A 22,265-nucleotide genomic window follows, 5' to 3' on the forward strand; every position below is an offset into this window, starting at 1 on the left:
GAAGGCAGAGCTAACCCAAAACAGTTATTTAGCGAAAAAAAAAAAAAAAACTGCGTTATTATTGTGATAGCAATAATATGGACACTTATGGCTGGTTTTTGCCGTCGCCGCCATGTTTCGTAAAAAGTCCAATTTGATAACATGCCCCCGCACATCGTAACTTTTACAAGCGGGTAAAAGCAAGTGAGCACTGCTGAAGCAGAGATAAAATGAGCCGGCCCATCTAGTATCGTTTGGAGAGCACATATGATAACATCCCCCGACGTGTTAGAACTGCCGCCGAATGCTCAAACAAAGGAAACCACCTGTATTGAACGAGCATGCAAAAACGTGGAGGGGGAGGGGTGTATTTAAGGGAGTGGTCGCGATCCCTGGCACGCGTGGTATTTCGGCAAGCATCAGTGCACTTTCAACACGAAGAGACTATGACAAAAGCACTTCTTCCTGCAGCGGCCGTATTTGCTTACACGAACGTAGTTCCGCGATATCGAATTTAAGAGAGTTGGCTGCCAGCTATATAGTTCGTATAACATTAGAATTTGTCGCTATCGCATTTATTGCATTACGTGCAACGTGCCGTCATGTTGTTGCCCGAGCTAATCGCGAAGGCTATGGTCCCAAGAACTCACACCACGGTGTAAGACAGAAGCGCGTGACGAGTGGACCTCTGAAAATCCACCGTTGTCACCGTGATCTCAGTGTTTCCACAGCACCTAATCTGTCATCTCCTCGCTAGTAAAAAAAAAAAAAGAAGGAAAAAAAGCAAAGCTGGACGTCCTCGGGAGTCGCGTACTTCATGCATGCAAACCATGCACGCGTGCAGAGCGTCAAAAACAAGGAGCGAACTACACGGATATCGCGGAAAACTATTCGGTAAAGCACCCTCTATATGCAGCGTGGCCCCACATATGTGACACTAACTAAAAGCATCACACTGCCAATGCAACAGCAGTTTTTTTTTCTTTTTGGTTTAGTTGGAGGGGGGGGGGGGGGGCACATTCGCACATGCACCTGCGCCGGCGAGAACAGCGGCTCGTGAGGTGCCCGCCTGCCCACCTTGCTCACATCCGTTCGTTCTCGCCTAGAAGTCGCCGGGGCCACGAGCACGCTACCGCCACTTCGCGCTTCGTCAACGGTGGGTTAGCCGCCGAACATGCTCGTGCCAAAAATGGTGAAATCCAGGGCAAAATGCCTAGATTGTCCGTCCGTGGCGAAAATTCATTATGTCAAGGTTGTCTCCTGCTGTTACCTTGCTACATAGAGGTTGCAAATACATGTGCTTCCATGGAGTAACAGCCGGAAATCGAAAAACTTCGTTATATCGACGAATTAGTTATATAGAGGTTTTTTATAATCAGCTTTAACTGTGAACAGTTTCATTTTCGACCTGCAGTCTGCTCCCTTCGTCGACGTCACGACCCCGTGACAGTATAAAAAATTTATATATGTTAGTGTGACTGCTACTTCACATTTCTGTCTTGTGAGTTTCATGATTATTTCTCTTCTTGTCCTTTATGTGTGACGTTATATATGTGCTGTTAGCATTTGGGAAGTGCTAAGACATGTTATATTTGTTTTCTCATCTCGGTATAACTTTTCAACATTTCAGGTCGTATCATGTGCTTAGCTTGGAACAAAGATGGGGACATGATAGTTTCTGGGTCACCAGGTGCTATTGTCATCTGGGATGTCAACACAGGACGGGCTATAGATAGAATTTCTGTTGGAAAGATTGAGAAAAACCAGGAAGCCCTAGTGTTGTGCGTGGCAGTAACAAGGTCAGTACCAATTTTGAGCATCTTTTTGCAGGCAAAATGTGTAAAAAAGAAAGACATGAGTTTTCATCTGTCAGGTACCATCATGGTGAGCTGAAAACTGTTATGAAAATTCATATTTCTTTATTTCAATGTGGCACTACCTTGAAGTTATTGCCTTCGTGACCTTGTGTTAAAGGTTTATAGTAAGGCAGTACTGCTACTGTAAGTACTGCTACACATTTAGAATATAATCCTTCTATAATATACTTTTTATATTCATTATTGACTTCTAGTCATTGTCATAAGTTCATTGCTTAAATATTTTTGTTCACTGTACAGTGACTTGACACCATTTCTTGGGGCTCTTTGTCTATTATTTTCACTGACGTTTCAAAAGGCAGACTTCCAAGCTTGTAGCAAGAGCTCGCCTGCTACATTAATTCAACTGCAGTGAATATGCATGATGTTTATATTATGATTGTGCCTGCTACCATTGTGCCTCCTAGTATTATCGTTGGGCCTCCGTCTAGGCAAGATTTTTGCTCGCAGTTTTGTCAGTATCACTTTTTCCAAAAAATTCTGAAGTGTGTACAAAATGCAGCTGATGTGAGAGGTGTGTTGACGTTAAAAGAAGAGGCCCCAAGGTTACTTTTCATGTGTATTTCTAGCTATGTCTCAGCATTATGCCTAATGCTTATTGTGATGCGTAGTGTCCCACAGATGAGGGCTTTGGACATGAACATTTCGGCTGCACTTACAGTAAATTCCCGTTAAGACGAATTCTTGCTTTAGCCGAACAACACGGGAATGTTTGTTTAATTTCCCATAGACTCAATGCAAAAAAGCCTGCTTAAGACCAACCATGTAACAGGCTTCTTCTGTTAAGACGAACTCAAGCTTCCTGGCACGAAGACGCAAAACAAATTCAGTGAGATAAGCGGAAAAGAAAGGTCAGCACATACAGCTGGTATCTGCCTCACCCATAGCCTGTAGCTGCAGAAAGGGCTGGCTTTATCATCAAAGAAAGCAACGAAAAGTGTTCAGGAGTTTCTCATAGATTCAATGCAAAATAAATAATCTCCCTAAGGTGAATTGCCTAACTGCAAGAACCCTTAAGTCATTTCATTCGTTTATAATTCACTCCACATTCTTCACTTCTCCAGCATGATTACAAACGAAAACAGAACAACACAGGAGCTTGGCTAGAGGGGAGGGGGTGGGGCAAAAAAAAAAAAAACTGAATGAAAGTGACAATGGTAACAACAAAAATTTGCTGTGCATTAGAATCACATATAAAACCAAAACCACGTTTGGAACGGACGTCAGCACTCCTGTCACAGAGGTCAGATGCATTGTCATCGCCGGTATACAATGATGGCCGAGCGCAAGTTAGGGTCAGTGCGCATTGTTGCGCATAGGACTTGTGCGCGTCGTACTTGTTTCCGGTGAAGTTCAAATTGTGATGCGCCGTTTTCATTATAAAAGTGTACAACAAAGGAAATTCATTTCGCACTCTATATATAGTTGTGTCTTTTTTTGTGGACCGCAAATGGTGATCTTCAGCTGTACATCTGCCGGAAAAAGTTACTCCGGGCTGAAAATAGGAAAGTATCCAAACCTCTAAAGAAAGCTTGCAAACTTTCTTAAGCAACCCGGCTAATGTTGGCTTTGTCAAAGCAACACCAAGCAGTGGAGGCATATCCAAAAGTGATAGCCAGTAACACAGGCTTATAGAAGGTGAACAGCCAAAAGTGTTTATTTTCTATTCTGTAAAGGAAAACTGTGCCTGTCTCTCCCTTTTTTCTTTTTCTAATTATGAAAATAGGGTCGTACTACAGTTGTATTGTAAAAGCCCCACCACGGTGGTCAATCGGCTAAGATTTGATATATATATATATATATATATTAATGAGATCTAACAGACAGTAATGCCAAGGAATGTACAAGGGAAGTTATTAGAACCAATGGAATGTAAATAATAAGAAAGAAAAGTGGGTGAAAAAATAACCAGCCGTGAGCAGGAATCGAACCTACGACCTTCGAATAATGCGTTCGATGCTCTAACCACTGAGCTATCACAGCGGCCTTCCCTCCATCCACTTATTTTTTGGGGTTTATATGTGAATTTAGAAGTAGGAGTGTCAGTCAGCGCCATCTATAAGCCAAGCGACGAGTGTGAAACACTCTTTTATGCGCATGTGTGGCGTCACGTAGCACGTGAACTTATTACGAGCGGGCAGCTGATTAATAGTCTCTCGTATACAACCTAATGACACCAAGTCTGCCAGTACGAGACCCTCGTTAATGAATAAGGGAAAGAAGTGTATACCTAAGGGCTCGTTTTTCCGTGTTTTGACACAATAATAATGAGATCTAACAGACAGTAATGCCAAGGAATGTACAGGGGAAGTTATTAGAACCAATGGAATGTAAATAAGAAGAAAGAAAAGTGGGTGAAAAAATAACCAGCCGTGAGCAGGAATCGAACCTACGACCTTCGAATAACGCGTTCGATGCTCTAACCACTTAGCTATCACAGCGGCTTGGCTTACAGATGGCGCTGACTGTCACACCCACTTCTAAATTCGCGTTATTCGAAGGTCGTAGGTTCGATTCCTGCTCACGGCTGGTTATTTCTTCACACACTTTTCTTTCTTCTTATCCACATTTTATTTGTTGTAATAACTTCCCCTCTACATTCCTTGGCATTACTGTCTGTTAGATCTCATTAATATTGTGTCAAAACACAGAAAAACGAGCCCTTAGGTATACACTTCTTTTTCATATATATATATATATATATATATATATATATAAGCGATATAAGCCTGTGTTACTGGCGAATTCGGCTGCGGTGGGTGCATTTTCAACGGAGGTGAAAATGCTGTAGGCTCGTGTGCTCAGATTTGGGTGCAGATTAAAGATTCCCAGGTGGTCGAAATTTTCAGAGCCCTCCACTACAGTGTCTCTCATAATCATATTTTGGTTTTGGGATGTTGAAATCCACATATCAGGTTCTATTGTAAAAATGGGGTAGCAATTTATTCATGAGCATATTATGAACTCTCGAAATCAAGTGCTTCTTAGCTTTGTGTAAATACTTTACTTGAAGCCATAGTTTTTGTCAAGCTGGGCCAATAAATGCTTTTTCTTATTCTTTCCTACCCATTGTAAGTAACTCCTACTCCGTTCAACAATTTTCAAGTAACACATATTTGGATGTACTTGGCATGTTAACATTTCGTATTTGTGGGCACTTCTAATAAGACGAACAAATGACCATCTTTAAGTTCGTCTTAATGAGAGTCTACTGTATTTGTGTTCAGTACCACTAAAGTGTTCTTTGGTCATATTCATGAGCTTTGATTGCATGTTGATCATAAATAAATATATTTTGTCATAAAGCTGTAGTGGCAACACGGAGCAGTGCGAATCTGCGTAATTGACTTTACTTTCTTTTCTGTATATAGCGACTTCACAATAATCACAGGAGACTCTTATGGAAGGACATCATTCTGGGATGGACAAACTGCAACATTAATATCTGTAAGTGCAATGTTCTATGTTGCTAGTCATACTAAAAGGCACCGAAATGTAACTACCGTATTTACTCGCGTAATCCTCGCACTTGCATAATTCTCGCACCCCCCACATCACCCAAGAAAGATACGATTTTTTTTCCTCGAGTAATTATCACACCCCCGAAAACTGCCGCAATAATGTCGTCTGCTCGTTGCAGCCACTGATGATGATAGTACATGCCATCTGGCACCATCTCTTAAGCATCAAGCGTACTATTGCACGAAGATTCAATCCAATCCAAGCCAAGCCGAAGTGGCCAGTGCGCGTTGCGGCGTGTTTTGTTTGTTGTGTCGGTAATCTTGGCACGTTATGGGGCGATACTGAAGCTACACGGCAGCTTCAAGTTGCAAGTGATGGATCATGCACTAAACAACGGCAACAGGGCCGCTGGTAGGCTCTTCGGAGCCTATGAGTTCTGTGTTCGCTACTGGTGACGGCAGCTGAAAGCCACCAAGACGCGTTGGGCCTGCTGTGTGCCTTAAAACTGGGATTGATGGTAAACTTTATTTCTTCAGAAGGAAACTGGGGACGATTCTGTCAAATAGCCATCAGCCCAATACTGACGTCCTGCGCTTATCTTTTGAGGGCTCCTGTTGAGCGACGAACGCTACCGCTACGCCCACAACGCCCACAAGCTTTGCGTGTGGTATTCTAATTCTCGACTATTTGCTTCCACTTTTTGTGTCTCAAATAAATCTTTTCTTGTGTTGAACCTCTGTTTTTATTGTTGAGGTAAGTTCTAATTAGTACTTCTCAGAGCTTTCTGTAAGTTGCTGGTGTGAGAATCACGATTTGCGGCCAATTCGTTTTCTTTTTCGCTCTCTACGTTTTCGTGGAAAGTTTTCCCCGCGTAATTCTCGCACCCCCCAACTTTGCATCAGTTTTCCGGCAAAAAAAAGTGTGAGGATTATGCGAGTAAATACGGTACTGAACAGTAGCAGCCCACTCGTCAAGAGTAAACAGCAGCATGCATATACACAGTAAAAATTTTTACACCCAGAAGGGTGTAAATGAGCTTGTCCCGTGGATGACACCCTAAGGGTGTTAATTCAGCACCTTCCAAAAAGGGTGCTTTACCATGCACCCTTAGAAAAGGGTGTACATGTAAAAAACTGTAGGGTGTTAAAAAAACACCCTTAAGGAAGGGTGCCTTCGATGTCCATCACTTTTTTAGCACCCTCTGAGGAGAGTGCGAGAAGGGTGCACAAGGGTGTTGAGTGCCCATAGCAGGGGTGGCGAATACTGCCACCAATAGATATCAGCATGCACTGATTAAACACTACTTGAAGAAAGTGGTCCTGATTATCGATGGTGCACCACCTGTCGAGCTCCATTAATTGCGTGTGGGCAAAAATATAAACGCGTACAATCGTGTATGAACTTGTGCTGGATCTATATATACTTCACAGTATATGCATAATGCGCGTTACAGAAAATGAAGCCTTGCTGCCCTTGCATATTGCGTTTATTTAATAGGCAAATAAAACAAACTTTTCTTCTGCCACACAACTTTTTCACCAGATATACGTTCATGTATACGTACACTACACATGCAACACCTCAAATGTTTATCATATTTTTTCAGTTTCACTTTATTGACAATTCTTTGCAACATACAATTACACTGGTTTCAGTTTAGTATACTGCTTCAAGTACATAGAGACTACAAATGAAATACACGCTAATATATCCCTATAATTCTTTCAAGTATCTACAATCCCAGTGGTTTCCAGTTTAATACTCCTTCGTGTACACAATCGGTTAATAGGAATGAAATACAGGCAAATATATACTTATGATTCTTTCAAATACATACAATCACCATGATTTCACTATATACGCCTTCATGTACACAATCGTTCCCAAGAAGTGATGCACACAAAAATATATATGGATAGTGTTTTCAAATGTATACAATCACAGTGGTTTAAGCTTTGTATTCCTGCATGTATAGCAATTGGTTATGAGAAATGATGTAGATGCAAACATATACGGGTTTTCGCACATATAACTTTAGCGAATACTTAAGAAACCAATACAATGATCAGAAACACAATATGCTAAAAACGAACACAAAACTGAGTCAGGACACACAAAAAACAAAAGAGGTAATGCATAATTATGGCTAATGACACAGGTCACTTTATGCCAAATGTCCCAGCCATTTTGGCAACCATCTCAAATGTATTCAAAAAACTCGTGCTGCATTGAAAATAGTGAACTTCTGGAATATTTAGGAGAGGAAAAATATTTGGTCACGCGGCTGCCTTCTGAACTTTCTGGAATGCCATCTAGGTGTTGTATGTGAAAAATTTTATTTTAAAAGTACCGCTCCTTCTTTCCATACGAAACTCGGTCTACGTGTTATGTAACTAGAGCTTAATTTGGGAGAGTTGGTTCATCGTGGTTGTGTGCTAGTCACAGCGCGACAACTTTAGGAAGAGACAGAAAGGACAGGAAAGAGCACAGACTGTCAACTGAATTTAATGAATGTTCTACGAGCGCTTTTATACGGAGTACAAGAACCATGTTCATGCGCGACGACACGTGTGAGCACTACAAAATAATTTTAACTGTGAAAAGAATACTCCCTCTCGGAAAGGATAAGTGAATGTGTAGTGATGCACTGATCATTGGTTTACCTGATAAAAAATATTTCTACAAACGGTAAATTGGCATTAAGTAAACCTATTCTCGTGACGAATGGGGCAAGATTGACTATTCCTGTTGCTGTTTAGTACACACACTTTTGAAAGCTTGCAAGGGGTGGAAAACAACACGCTAATATCATATCTGCTGGCTATTTTTCTAGTTGTGAGACACGTGATGTGGTATAACATGCAAAGATTTTGGTCATTGTTTTTTGTTGGTCCTGTCTTCTTTAACTTTACCTTCTGCAGGAGGGTTTTGCAAACGGGTGTGAAGATTCTGTTGGGATACCCAGCATCTTTTAGTCTTTTAATCTGGTTTTTAAGCCTGACCTCACCCTTGTGCTAACATGACTTCTGAAGGGTGGCCTGAATACATGTATCAATTCCTCTTTCTATTAATTTTGAATGCCCACTATCAAAAGGCAGAACATTCTTAGCACTCCTGGGCTGATAGCACCAGCCAATACCCCAACAGCATCATCACACTTGTTTGCGAAACCCTCCTGCAGAAAGTAAAGTTAAAGGAAACAGGACCAAATGAAAAAGAGAATGACCAATCACCTTTGCATGTCACATGGTACTACGTACATAAGGTGTCTCACAATTTTAGGAAAAGAGCCAGCAGATATGACATTGTTGTTTTCCACCCCTTGCAAGCTTTCAAAAGTGCATGTACTTACAGCAACACGAATAGTCAATCTTGCACCATTCGTCACTAGAATAGGTTTACTGAATGCCAATCTAATGTGTATGAGATACCGCTAACACGTGGAAAAGTAAACATAGGAAAAACTGGGCAATGCTTCAATGATCAAGCAAGACAGCATGCTTCAAATGTTAAGAAGGGCTATAGTAGTCTCATGGCCGGACACCGTAAAGAATGCAAGTGTAGTCCTAGGTTTCATAAAACACGGTTTTTGAAAAAAAGCAAGCAGAAAAATGAGAGATTTTAGAACTCTTTATCAGGAAGGCCAAGGATCAATGCATCAGTACACCTTCACTTATCTTTTCCGAAAAAGAATATTCGTTTCTCGGTTAAAATTATTTTGTCATGGTCACACATGTGTTGTTGCAGATGAGCCCTGGTCTTGTGCTCAGTATAAAAACGCTCGTAGCACCTTCAATAAAATTCACTTGACAGTGCTCTTTCCTGTCCTTTTTGCGATAAGATTTTTATTACAGAAAAGAATTTCATTTTCTTACAGTTTAGGTATAATGATGAGTTTTCATTGTATCACAACATGGAGCAAATTGCATCTCAATACGGACAAAAATCACGATTTTGTGAAATTCGTGATATTTTCTCGTATATTTCAGCAGCTTGAGAGGTATAAAGATATTTTTTCCTCAGAATATACCTTCTGTGGAGTAAGTATTCACTGCTCAGATATTCATACAAAGTGCAATATTGCAATACAAAATGCAAACATAACACATTTTGGCTTTATTCTTGGAAGCGAATGTGGCAAAAAAATTGCACTATTATTATTGAGCTTCAAATACCTTACAGAAGCACATTTACTTAACAGGTAGACCGAATTTGCTTTAGAAAAAATAAGCGGTGGTTTAAAGCAAAATTTTCCACAAACAGCACACAGACGGCATTATGCCAGGAAGTTATAAGCCAGCCACATGAACAAAACTTTTTTTCTCGCTGAAGTATTCTAGCAGTTCACAGTTTTCAACGCAGTAAGTCAGCACATTTTTTTTTTCAAATACAATTCAGATGGTCGCCAAAGTGGCTGGGACGTTTGGCATGGAATGGTCCAGCTATATTTAAGCAAAATAACTTACACAAATAACAATATTTGTTCATCTACCATGACCACACTAGAAAAAGTTGTTCAGGCATTGTGACACTAAAATTTTCAGTGCCGTACTGCCTGAACAACTTCTTTGATAAACTCCAAACTCACGCCGAGAAAAAGCCGCTCAATCACGGTGGTTGTTAAAGGCCTTGCGGCCGTAGACAATGTTGAAAATTAAAAAAAAATCAACTCATCAGTGCTGTCACTCCTTCCTTCTTCATCATTACTGACACGGAAGATTTTTCGGTTATCCATGTGGAGGTTCAGGAAGTAGGCTTGCTCTAGGCTGGGTCCAGGGTAGACTACGCAGGACGTCAGCGGCACCCTCTCACCCTGTAATAAAAGCAAATATGACTTCTCATAAAAAAATTTTCGTGCTGTTCTGGCAGCACCATATATAAAGAATGTGTAGTGTGTATCCTTCGAAATGGCGTGTAATTGACATTACACTGAACTCGAAGCATACAACCCATACATTCCAATAATTTCGTATGATAAAGATAAGAGTTTTCAAGCATACAGCGAATTCCCGAAATGAGGTGAAGTGTAAGACTACAGCTAAAAAATGCCACCTACGAAAGCCTGAACTCACTTAAGAATCAAATTCCTTCTAGGGTAGTGAGCCAGTGTGAAAAACAATTCTTAAAGTACAATGTTTAGAACATGTAGCATTAATCAAAACGCACAAGAAACTTACCTCTTCATGTACAAACAGTGAAGACATCTCTGCTTTCTCTTTTACATGAGAACAAATGATCTTGGGCGTGGCACTAGCGAAGAGGTCTGCAAAAAAAAAAAAAAAAACAAAAGATTTACTTACTTAAATCACGCCTCTAACAATCTGAGGAATTGTTACAAGTCACCAATCAGTGCAATTCTGACTGCCTCTATAAGGGCATCAAAAATGAACAATTTTCTCGTTCTTTCTACTCTCACAAGACGCTCCGTCAATGGAATCTAATCCAAATTTGACGCTGTGCTTCCTATTTGCCTGCTTTCTAGACGTAGGGCTGCGAACATGTGTTTTGCGCACCTAATCTAGCACAGAAATTCGTCATCTATAATTCAATCATCTTATATAATTCATTGTAATTTGATAAAAGATGTGATAGCTCGTCCAGTTTTTAAACAGTTGCGGGCCTGCAATAGGCACTGCCTTGCACGTATGAAAGTACTTCTTTTAAAAAAAAATTCAAAGCTTGCTTTCAGAAAAAGCGTCTGGCATATTTCGACAACCAAGCCCATCCTCTGATGGCAATCAGGGGCACGCTATTAGCGATTATTGACTACAAGATTTACAAACGTAACCCGTGCCTAAATACTCAGTTAAACACAATCACGCAAGTAAGAGCGCTCGAACGACATCAACGCGCGCGGACGCCGACTACGTTGCAGCAGCCATGACTTATGCTAGAGCAACCGCACATAGCTCCAACAGTCACGTATACTCTATCGATTCTGTTATAACGCCGAACATTATCGCAGATGAAAGCGAAGCACGAAAACAGCAAACAGAAACGAGGAAAAACAACGCACGGCGATGGCCACAACAACGCGAAGTCTGCTAGATCTTTCCCTGTTGCTGGTGGCACTTGTCCTAAATAGCTTAAAAGACCGAGGCGCACGTGCTGGGAGCATCGCGGCATATCAGCACCTCCAACTATACCGTCTTTAAGCAAAAAAAAAAAAAAAGCCATTTCGTACAGTGCGCCTCTGTACATAACTTTTGCTTTTTCTTTCTTTTTTTGCGTTTACACCTACAGAAGCACGTTGCACATTTGAGTATTAATAGAAATGTTATTACGATGTAGCCCAAAGCACATCTTAAAACAATATCAATCACTTTGTGCAGTGTAGAGACAATGTGCGATCAGCAAGTAATCCCGCCCTTGTTAAGTGATCACATCACTCACTGTATGAGTGATGCAGGCACTTACACAAAATCGCGCATAGCAGTGTGAACTCGTTAAGTCCCACGTTTAATCAGGCATCTGCAACAGGCCCGCGAACGCATGCTGTTGTAAATGGCTGGCAGCCTACTTCGGCAGAGCTGCTGCAGGCGCCCAGCTAGCGCTGTATGATAACTACCTACGAAAACAGTACACTCACCGTTAACAGGCCCACGTTGTCCGTGTCCGCCACTCCATGAATATTCCTTAATCCGAGCGTCACTTCGAACAGGCCCACGTTGTCCGTGTCCGCCACTCCATGAATATTCCTTAATCCGAGCGTCACTTCGAACACGGTGTCATGTGTGACCACCTTTGAATATGCGCCTGTTCGCTAGAACACACACAGCGACCAAGACCTCCGACCAACGCAACGCATATGAAAGACTGATGAGACAGAAAGGACAACACTGAGAGAGAGAAGGAGGAGGCACTGGCGGCGGCGTGGCGGCGCCGCAGCTGTCGACGCAGGTGTTCGGTGACGCAACTATTCGCTTATCTACGCCGCCGTTGACGCTGGCCGGGCTGAGCGGGGGGGGGGGGGGGGGGGGGCGGCAAACCCGCCAAGACGGCGCCGAAAGGCAAACGCTATGGCGCATACGGCGGACAGCCGTTCAACGCGGAATGACTCCTTGTAAACGGCCACTCTCCTTCCAGCCAGTCGCACAGCGACGCAGGTTATTTACCAGCCTCGGGTTCTTTGAGTATTTTGACGGAATGCGATTGCAGTGGGCGAAAAATAGTGAAGCAAAACTTGCGCAAAACAAAGTGCACCATGGAATGACCAGAAACAATAATTATTTCGTCCTCGGTGGCATTAGCGGGAGAGCATCGCTACACCTTATTCCAGAGAAATTTCTTTTTGCATTGTCTGTGTCCGGCGATTCCGCGTATGGTGCCGCAAACACTGAATGCGTAGTCGAAGCTGGAACAAATTAATCCACTGTAGCGGATGTTTAGAAGGCTTGTCATGCACCACGAAACGTGCCGAGGTCGTTATAACAAACTTTTTGCTGACCACATGATCAGCACATAATTCCATATGGTTGCCCAATGAGCTAGCTAAGCACCTGTAGCAAAGGCAGCGCACGTTCTTGTTAAACGTTGTTAATATAAACGATGGTTGTGCATAAGTGCAGTGACAGCTTTCCGTGTGAATTGGTCATAACCCACGTTTTCGAGCGTAGAAGCGCCTTAACGGAGCTAATCAGTTACCACAGCAAGTTCGTAAGCAATGATGAGGCACGAAAATGTGCAGCTGTTTTCCATGTACTGAATAGTTAGTGTACAGTGCCTTGACCACCGCCATTTCTTAAGCCACCTCCCATATAGACTCCCAGTCTGAACAGGTGTGGGACCTTAAACACTAAGAAGCAGTGCCCCCCCCCCCCCCCCCCCCCGCACACACACACGAAATTTGAGGGCGCACGGGCTGATGCACACGCATACTTATTCACAGGCGCACACACATACACGTATACACACATACAGCAACACACACACGCGACCGTAAACGCACGCATGCATGGGCGTACACATGTGCACAGGCACGCTTAACACAAGCACGGACTCGCACATACACGCGCACGCACACATGCACGGGTGTACACACAATCGCGCTTACACGCGAACACATGCGCAGGCTCACGCACACACACCCATACTCGGGCGAACATTATGTTCCTGTGTATAATCCACAGCAAACATGCAGCTTATAACCAACGCTAAGGTGAGCTTTCGTAACGTGGATTGCAGTTAATTGCCATTATAGATGAAACGCGATTTGCTTCTGCTGGCATTCTGCTGTATTCGGAGAACACCTTCACACATTCTAAGTCTAGGCCGTCATTTAACGCAAGGTCCACATATTCGTGCAGTAGCTACGCTGCTCGGCCGCCAATTCGAAGGTCGCGGGTTCGATTCCGGCCGTGGCAGTCGAATTCAGATGGAGGCGGAAAGGTAGAAGCCTGTGCACTGCGCGATATCGGCGCCCATTAAAGAACACCAAATGGTCAAAATCTCTAGAGCTTTCCACTACGACGACCCTCATGATCATATCGAGGTTTTTGAGACGTAAAATACCAAATAATATAATTATGTGTTCTTCTTATGCTGCATATTCCATCTGATGAATCGTCACCTACACCCTTCTCAGGCCCAAAAGCACCCTTAGAGCCTATTTTAGGGTGCTATCGAGGCAAGCACCCAAACAAATGGGTGCTTTTTTTTTCAATCGACCATTTATGGGTGTTAAAGGGTGTTGCAAAGGGTGCTTTCTCGTAAAAGCACCCTTTTTACACCCTTTTGGGTGTAAAAATTTTTTACTGTGTATGGATATGCGAAAGCATGTTAACATGTTTGTGCATGCACGTATGTATATACGTACAGCAACATGCTTTCGCATTGCTTGTGTTATTTTCATTTGGGGTGGTTTGACGTTCTGCCAATTAATTAAATAGATCCACACTTAACCTTGCATTTTCAGAAATGTGAGGTGGCACCCACTGTCAAATCTTTTCTGTGTATTTTTAATTTGGAAAGAAAACAGCACAGTATCTGACTCTTTTGTCTCTAAGAGTTGAGTAAGAGTTGAGCAGTTCAGGGCTTTTTACTTGTACACGACAGCTTTGGAAGCTGTTTAACAGGGATCATCATGGTGGGTAAATAGGTTTAAAGGCCTTCAAAATCTCGTAGAAAGACGTTAGGGCTCAGGGATGGCTTTTTTCTTAGCAGTGGCACAGCATCATCGTTTATCTTGAAAGGCATTTGTACAAATGATACTGATTGTTTTGAAGTGCTTCACGCATATATGCTTGAAATTTAAGCTGTAGGCATCAGTTTCAACTGTATGGCCCACTTATATTTTTTGCACTGCTACTGATCACTTGTCAGGTAAAGCATTAACACCTTAAGATCCGTTTGGTTGTGCCCAGTGTAGCCAGAATGGAACTCGTGCCCATGGCTTTGTCACGCAAGCAGGCTGCTTCAGTTGCTTTAAAATTTGGCTCTTGTCTTGCAAAGCAACTATAGTTAAACCTGGATATAATGAAATTGGTAAATTCCCGAGGATTTCGTTATATGTAGGTTCGGTAGGAAAATTAGGAAAATAAACGCGCAAATTAAACAAAAGTGAGACTGAAGGCCGAGCTAATCCAAAACTCTTGTTTTACAGTAAAAAAAAACTGCGTTTATATTGCTATAGCAAATATATGGACACTCTCGGGGGGGGGGTCGGCGTCGCTGCATTGTTACGTAATAAGTACGAATTGATAACATGCCCCCGTGCATCGTAACTTTCACGAGCAGGTAAAAGAGCGCGAGCGCTGCTGAAGCACAGATCAAATGAGTTGGCCCATCCTTATCGTCTGGAAAGTGTACAAGATAACATCTCCCGCGTGTTAGAATTGCCGTCGAGTGCTCACACAGAAAGTAAATCACCGATCTTGAACAAGCATAAAACAACGTTGAGAGGGGGGGGGGGGGGGGTCGTTCGAGTAGCAATAATGAACTTGTATTTTAAGGGTGGTCGCGATCGCTGGTGCCCTTGCTATCTCGGCAAGTATCAGTGCGGTTTTAAAAGGAAGGGACTGCGTGAAAAGAGAACTTCTCCTTGGAGCAGCCGTATTTGCTCACACCAGCGTTTTGAAGGAGTTCCGCCATATCGGATCCAAAAGAGTTAGCTGCCAGCCTTACGTTACATTTTTTTGCTATCACGTTCATTGCATTGCATTCAACGCGTTGTCGTGTTGGCAGAACTAATTGGCTAATCGCGAAAGCTACCAGCTTGCGAACTCGCGGCGCAAAACGGCAGCGCATGACGAGTCTACCTCCGAAGATCTGTCGTCACTGTGTTTTCTGAGATTTTCCATCAGCGCTTAATCCGATATCCCCTTGGTGGTGACGACACGGTTGTCCGAAACAGATAAAAGTCACAGTTTCACCCCAAGGGCGAAGCAATAAATGCAATAGCAGCAACTTGGAATGAGACGCTGAGAATGGCAAGCAGGTCGAATCGTGCAGCGCGGTGCTCACGCACAAATGATGCACGAAAACAACACATACACAGGACGAGAACAAACTAACAACCTTTCCCCAGTTGTTACTTCGCTGTGCTTGAAAAGCACACTCTTTTCGCAAAAGGCACCTGTCCAGCGAGCGAAGTGGTCTTCGTGCGACCGGCAACTAAACGCAATCGTTCCGGTCAAAGGCACACGATTCTTCCCAGCAAAGGATATGCACGAGTGGAGCGCACAAGCATCTAATGCCCTTCTCCCCCCATTGGCGGGGCAAAGTATGCGTGGGAGATAAGTGCGCTTCAGCGCATCGTAACAAGCCAAGCACGGAGCGTGGGTGGCTTTTCTTTTCTTGAGTTTTCATATATATATATATATATATATATATATATATATATATATATATATATACATACATACATACATACATACATATATACGTAGAGTGGGAATGATGGCGGCGGCAAAAAGCAGCCAGGACTGTCCATATAGTTTCTGTCACAATTAAAAAAAAAATTACGGCATATTCACGGGGTGAATGATGATGAATGGGCGAAGCTCCGGAGGGATTCATCGGTAAACTGTGAATCTTTCGTGTAATTCGCCCAGTCGATCATCATGTAAAGACGTGAGAAACGCTGTGTGTGTATATACACAAATAAACTTTTATTTGTTCTTAGACGATAGATGGCTTGCGATGTCCCTTGCCTCGCGCGCTCGCACATCGGGATTCTGTCTGCGAGCGCGCGCTGCTGCCGCCTTGCGCTCTCTCCGCTGTGCAGCCTTATCCATCCGGCGACTCCGAGCGCGCGCCAACAGCGAACGGATTTTATTACAACGCTCCCCCTAGCGTACGTCGCCGCACTAAATCGAACGATTGCCTTCAACCAATGACACGCGCCATATGTGACATCATTCCTATTTTATAAGATCTCGCGTCTTTCATCAACTACAAGTACCGCTTTCTAGTTTATAACACCTTGCATCTTTTCATCATCAGCTACAAGTACCACCATCTAGTAAACACTACAAGAACTAAACGAGAGGTGGCTACATACAGGAGACGGTACCGTCATCTAGTGAACACTGCAAGAACTAAACTAGAGGTGGCTACATACAGGGGACGGTACCGCCATCTAGTGAACACTGCAAGAACTAAACTAAAGGTGGCTACATACAGGCTACAGGGGACGCACAGCCCACGCCCTAAGGAGCTTCGCCCCTAAAAAAGCAAAGCTGAAGGTAGTCAGTGGGGCCACATCATGCGCGCACAGTGAAACAATGCATGCGCGCATGACGTCGAAAACGAAGAGCGAATGACACGAACACATACACGGATCCCGTGGAAAATTATTTGGTAAAGCACCCTCTATATGCAGCGCGGCCTCACATATGGGACGGTAACTAAAAGCATAGTACTGCCAAGACGCCAAAGTATTCTTTTTCTATTTTGGTTTGAAGGGGGGGGGGGGGCACACCCGCGCATGCACCCGTGGCGGCAAGAATAGCGGCAACGCCGGCTCGTGGGGTGCAGGCACGAGGGCTCGCTCTCGTCTGGTGTGCCGTGTGCGCGCAGGGCAGCCACGGAAAATGCATGCTCGCACCAAAATGCAGAGCAAAATTCCCCAATTGTCAATGGGGAAAATTCGTAATATCAAGGTTGTCTCGCACTGTTACTTTGTTACATAGAAGTCGAAAATACATGTGCTTTTATGGAGCAACGGCAGAGAATAGAAAAACTTCGTTATATCGAGGAATTTGTTATATGGATGTTCGTTATAAGCAGGTTCAATACCCCTGTCACACGGCCACCACCAAACTCCGTTGAACACCGTCAACGTAAATCTCCCCTAGGGGGTTCGACGGAGAAGGAGTTGTGGCAGTGTCACACGGCAATGACAAGGTTGTAACAGTTGCCGCGAAAGGGCTCAGCTGGCACTGTTTGATTTTCGAAAAAGTATTCTAATTTGATCCCTATTGATTTTTTTGTGAATCCTCGTTATGCGGTTTTTACAAAAAAGCACTATAAAGTGGGTATGCGACTAACAAACCATTAAAAATAATTTCAAATAAAAATGCATTTGCTAAATGTAGCAATGCTGCTAGTGACGCTGGCCACATTGTGCTTTTAGTTGTTTTGTTGCCTGTGTACATGCCCGGTACGAAAGTTCTTATGCTTCCTTGCCTCGTGAGCGCACATTTTGTGTTCTTCAGCCATGAGTGACACAGCGGACGACGTGAGGAAGTGGTGCGATATTGCGCTGGTACTGACGTTGATCGGCTGGCGCCGGCCGGCCCGTCTCGCGAGGCGCGGTGTGTAGGGCATCGGTGTTGAGAGTAAGTGAACTCTGGCGGGCGTAAATATTGTAAACAAACACGCGATGTGAATGAGTACTACAACGAAAGAACGTTTAATATTGCTAAAATGTAATATTCTTTCACTGCGGCCACTTAGTGCTCGAAATTTTTCTTTGACCTCTAGACTGCTGAGGACGAGAGTACCTCGTTTCGCTGCGAAGGGAGATCGTTGAACGTCCTTTGCGTAATGCTCCGTTCATCTTCGTTTGCGTAAGGGTGGTCGTGTGACACCAACCGCATCTTCGTTGTCGTAAAGACGAGGGAGTTAAACGGTCTTCACGGGTGCCCGTGTGACAGGGGTATAACTGTACCGTGGTAAAATGGTCTGTCTGAACATTAAACATGCACTAGTGGAACTGTGCAGAAGGATGTCCTATCTTTCATTGGGGTGACAGTGTGCATCAGCTTTTTGTGGCATATGAAGTTATGTCATAGTGTGAGGGTTGATTTTTGCATCTGTTAAAGCTATTGAAAGACTCTATTTGGTGTCGTTGGCTCTACGTCAAATCATAACTTTGGTCATCGACTCCCAAAGGTAGTTTTAGTTAGGCATAGCCCCCGAGGGTGTTGTGTAGCGTACCATTACTTGGGCAAAGCCTCTTTCTGATATGTCTTGTTAGTTGTTTCAAAAACATTACTGAACAAATTCAATAAATTCAAGACGTATATATGTATACACACTTTTTTTTCTTTTCCTGTAGTTTCACAAAATTTCCACTTTTGTTCTGATCCCAATAGTGCTTGCATTAAGCACTAATTGATGTATTTTTATTTGCTGTGTTTGGGGATTTGGCAGTGTGCAGTGAGTTATTGTTTCTCTACTTTGACTCTTGCAGAGCTTCAAAGAACACAGTGCTGATGTTCTGGCACTTTGTTTAAGTGAGGTAAGCAGATTTATTCCGTTGTGCCACTATTCTAATGTTACTAATATTGCTGAATATGTGTGCAGGAGTTTGGTTGAATACCTTAAATGATATTTTTTTTAGTTTAAGAAAGATTTTACTGGTGTCTGTGTAATTATTACAGAGGACAGTGTGTGTTATCAGCAATGCCATGTGTCACGAATATTATATCTATAAAAACGAGCAGATAATGAAGCCAAGGAAAATATAACAGCAGATGTTAATTTTACTGTTTAAAGTGTATTGTAGTTTTGCTATAGATTTGAAGAAAGTAAAGCTGACCAAAAAACAGCTTTTCACCGGCAGGGACCAAACCTGCAGGCTTGTGATTAGACCTACCATGGTAGTTGTCCCCTCGTTCATTTTAATGGGTATTTATGTGCATGCAAACCTGGGAGTGTTAGTCAGTGTTTCTCGCAGCCATGATGGTGAGTGTGGAACACCCTTTTCTTCCGCCAGCTGGCGTCGCACAGCACGTGATCCTTGAACGAGTGGGAAGTTTACCAATAAGCCCTCACACACTATCAGAAGACATCAAATCTGCTGAAACGAGACCTTGCCATAAATAAATGAAAGAAGGGAATTTTTGAGGGCTTGTTTGATCTTTGATTTGAAGCACCCTTAATAAAAACCAGCAAATAATATTAACAGTAAAATTAACGTTCAATACAGAACCTTCTTTGTCTTCATTATCTGCTAGTTTTTATTGAGCTTGTGCCAAAACAAACAAGAAACAAGCCCTACGAATTCCATTCATTCATTTATTATACTAATATGTATGGTGCATTCAAGGTGAAATGGATTTAACCCTATAAGGATCAAATTTTTTTGTAAAATGCACTCCGAAAGTGAGTAATTTTTTACTGATGAATTCAATTCTTCAGGCAATTCTATTTCAGAAAAAAAAAGCCAATTTTTTTTTTTTTTGCATGATCGTAAAGTGATGAAACATTTTTGTTTTTGTTATGCGCACATGGTATATTCATGAATAACATCAAGCAAAATCCTAAAGAAACACACTTTTACAACTTTTTATAAATGGAATTTGTGTGTTGTATTAAACATAGCGTATAGACATACAAAATAAGCATACCAGAGTACCTTTCTCGTAAACAATGTTTTTGCTCCAACATTACAAACTGGGGAATGACCTTTGATCTTGTACGGATCAGCTCGCCGCACATCCTTTTGAGATGCTGCTCCTTCGTCACTGTCCGAGTATGAACTCGTAAGTAGATCCTTGTCTGATGAACTTGTATTCAATAAATACAGTCAAAACCCGCAATAACGAAATCGCCGGGGAAACCGAAAAATTTCGTTTTCGCGAGAATTCAGTCGCCGCAAGCATCAGACATAAAAACAGTGATACGGCCAGCAGAACGAAAATTTATTGCCAGAAGTCAGTCAACTTACTTTGCCGACCCTTGACATGCAACAACTTCAAAGCTCTCCCTTCGCACTGTAAAAAGTGGTCTATTGCTACGTCGTCGTCATGTGCGCCAAAGAAAGAGCGAAGGGTGCCCAGCGCATCCAAAACCCGCAGGTTGTTTTTGTCTGGCTGTCAGCGGCGTTAGGACTAAAGCCGACTCCGATGACGCGCCGCGCTCGTAGACTGCGCGCCCGCTCGTAGTAATCTGGTCGTGCATCTGGTGCGGCCACTCGTAGTAATCTGACCGTGCTGCTGCTTACAGCTTCGTTGCTTGCGACGAAGCACGTCGCCACGAGTGCGCTAGTGCGTCGTTCCTGCCCGCAGTCTCGCTGTCAGCGGAGTGAGGGCTAAAGATGACTCCGATGACGCTCCGCGCTCGTAGTATTTGCGCATCCGCCTACTGCTCCTAACTAAAGTGTAATTATATCTTAAGTGATCGTCGAGCCGAGAGCACGTCACGAAGTAGCAATTTTCGAGAGCCATGCCCTTGCGACGCACAAGCAGCAGACGATCTCCCGGAGCGAGCATCGGGCCAATAGCGAGGCGAGCTGACGCAACATGGTGGCCACAGCCAATCAAGGGCCTCTAAACGACCTTCAAATATTTGCTTTTTGTGCGCTTGTTTTTAAAGGGAGGAGCCAGCTGAGGCGGGAAAGTTAAACACGGAGAAGTGCTCTTTCCGATTAGCCCAAGAAGCCGGCTCCTGGCCCTGCCATCGCGAAGCCATAATTTTTTAAAAATCGCTGTTTTCTCCCGATTTCCAGAAAAAGTTTTGCTACCTAGGTGGGTGAAATGAATTTTCCGAAGCACTTCTGCGCGGTATTTGCGATCCGAAGCCGCGTCCCTCCTTAAGTAAACAAAAATGGCGGTACCCACGCTAGCGCAGCAAAAGTAGACGTTTACAAATTTTGAGTGCGCATAACACGCATATGAGCATATTTTCGACAGATAACCTTCGGCGGGAGGGTAAAATAAGGCCCGCACTGTGGTAGAAAATTCGTTAATGCAGGATCGCTGTCCGAAAACGTTTCGTTGGCGCGAGATACGTAATACATGGGCTTCTATGAACGTTCGCCGGGTATCCGGAAATATTTCATTGCCGCGGGAATTTCGTACTCGCGGGGTTTCGTTATTGCGGGTTTCGACTGTAATATTCTGATTCAGCCTTTGGGGAATAGTCCATATCGGAAGAATTGCTGCTTAACTCCCTAGCAGCACAGCAACTGGTGCGCACTTCCATAGCGTAAGCTGAACTGCATGAGTGAGTGCACAGAAGAAAACTAAGGTTGTGTGCTCATTCGGAAAGCAAAACGAGAAAAAAAGCTATAATAATGCTTTTTCTTATCGCCAACAAGTTGGGTTGGTTTTTTGCCCAGAATGGCAAATGCAACCACGGTGGCATCGTTTGTGTAATTTAGCACCGCATGGAAACTGATGTAATTGTACTCAGTGGAGCAATAAAAAAAAGGTGACCTTTTGAAAGGTCGGAAACTAGACAGCCATCAGCATTGCGGGTGCAAGAAGCGATAACCACCTGAAGTTCGAAGCTGAAACCATCCACACCATGTGCGCACATTCTGATGTGCATATGAAAGCGCAAAGAGCCAACGGCACATGAAAAAAATTTTACGTAGTATTCCTGAACCATGGCAGCACATGCCAAGCAAGAGAAATGATAAAAAAACGTGATCGTTTTAAACCAGCCCCCCTGAGGGCATGCTCGGATGCACGAGCCATAGTCGGCACACTGCTTTTGAAAGAAGTAAATCAGCGAAGGCATTAGCACATGAAAAAAAAAGTATGTGTTCCCAAAGTG

At 43.2% G+C, this 22,265-nt stretch overlaps 1 protein-coding gene across 2 annotated transcripts in view; it reads left to right on the forward strand.

Moving 5' to 3' along the window:
* The window catches only part of l(3)72Dn (UTP4 small subunit processome component l(3)72Dn), a 91,532-nt gene that overhangs the window by 16,998 nt on the left and 52,269 nt on the right, over positions 1–22,265 (forward strand). For both annotated transcript variants that reach the window (XM_075877051.1, XM_037426946.2), the window contains exons 6-8: positions 1,610–1,778; positions 5,228–5,303; positions 18,955–19,002. In XM_075877051.1, coding sequence (XP_075733166.1) covers positions 1,610–1,778; positions 5,228–5,303; positions 18,955–19,002 — 293 coding nt within the window. The remainder of the gene's footprint in view (positions 1–1,609; positions 1,779–5,227; positions 5,304–18,954; positions 19,003–22,265) is intronic.

The sequence above is a fragment of the Rhipicephalus microplus genome, chromosome X (genome assembly GCF_043290135.1).
Source record: "Rhipicephalus microplus isolate Deutch F79 chromosome X, USDA_Rmic, whole genome shotgun sequence".
NCBI lineage: Eukaryota > Metazoa > Arthropoda > Arachnida > Ixodida > Ixodidae > Rhipicephalus > Rhipicephalus microplus.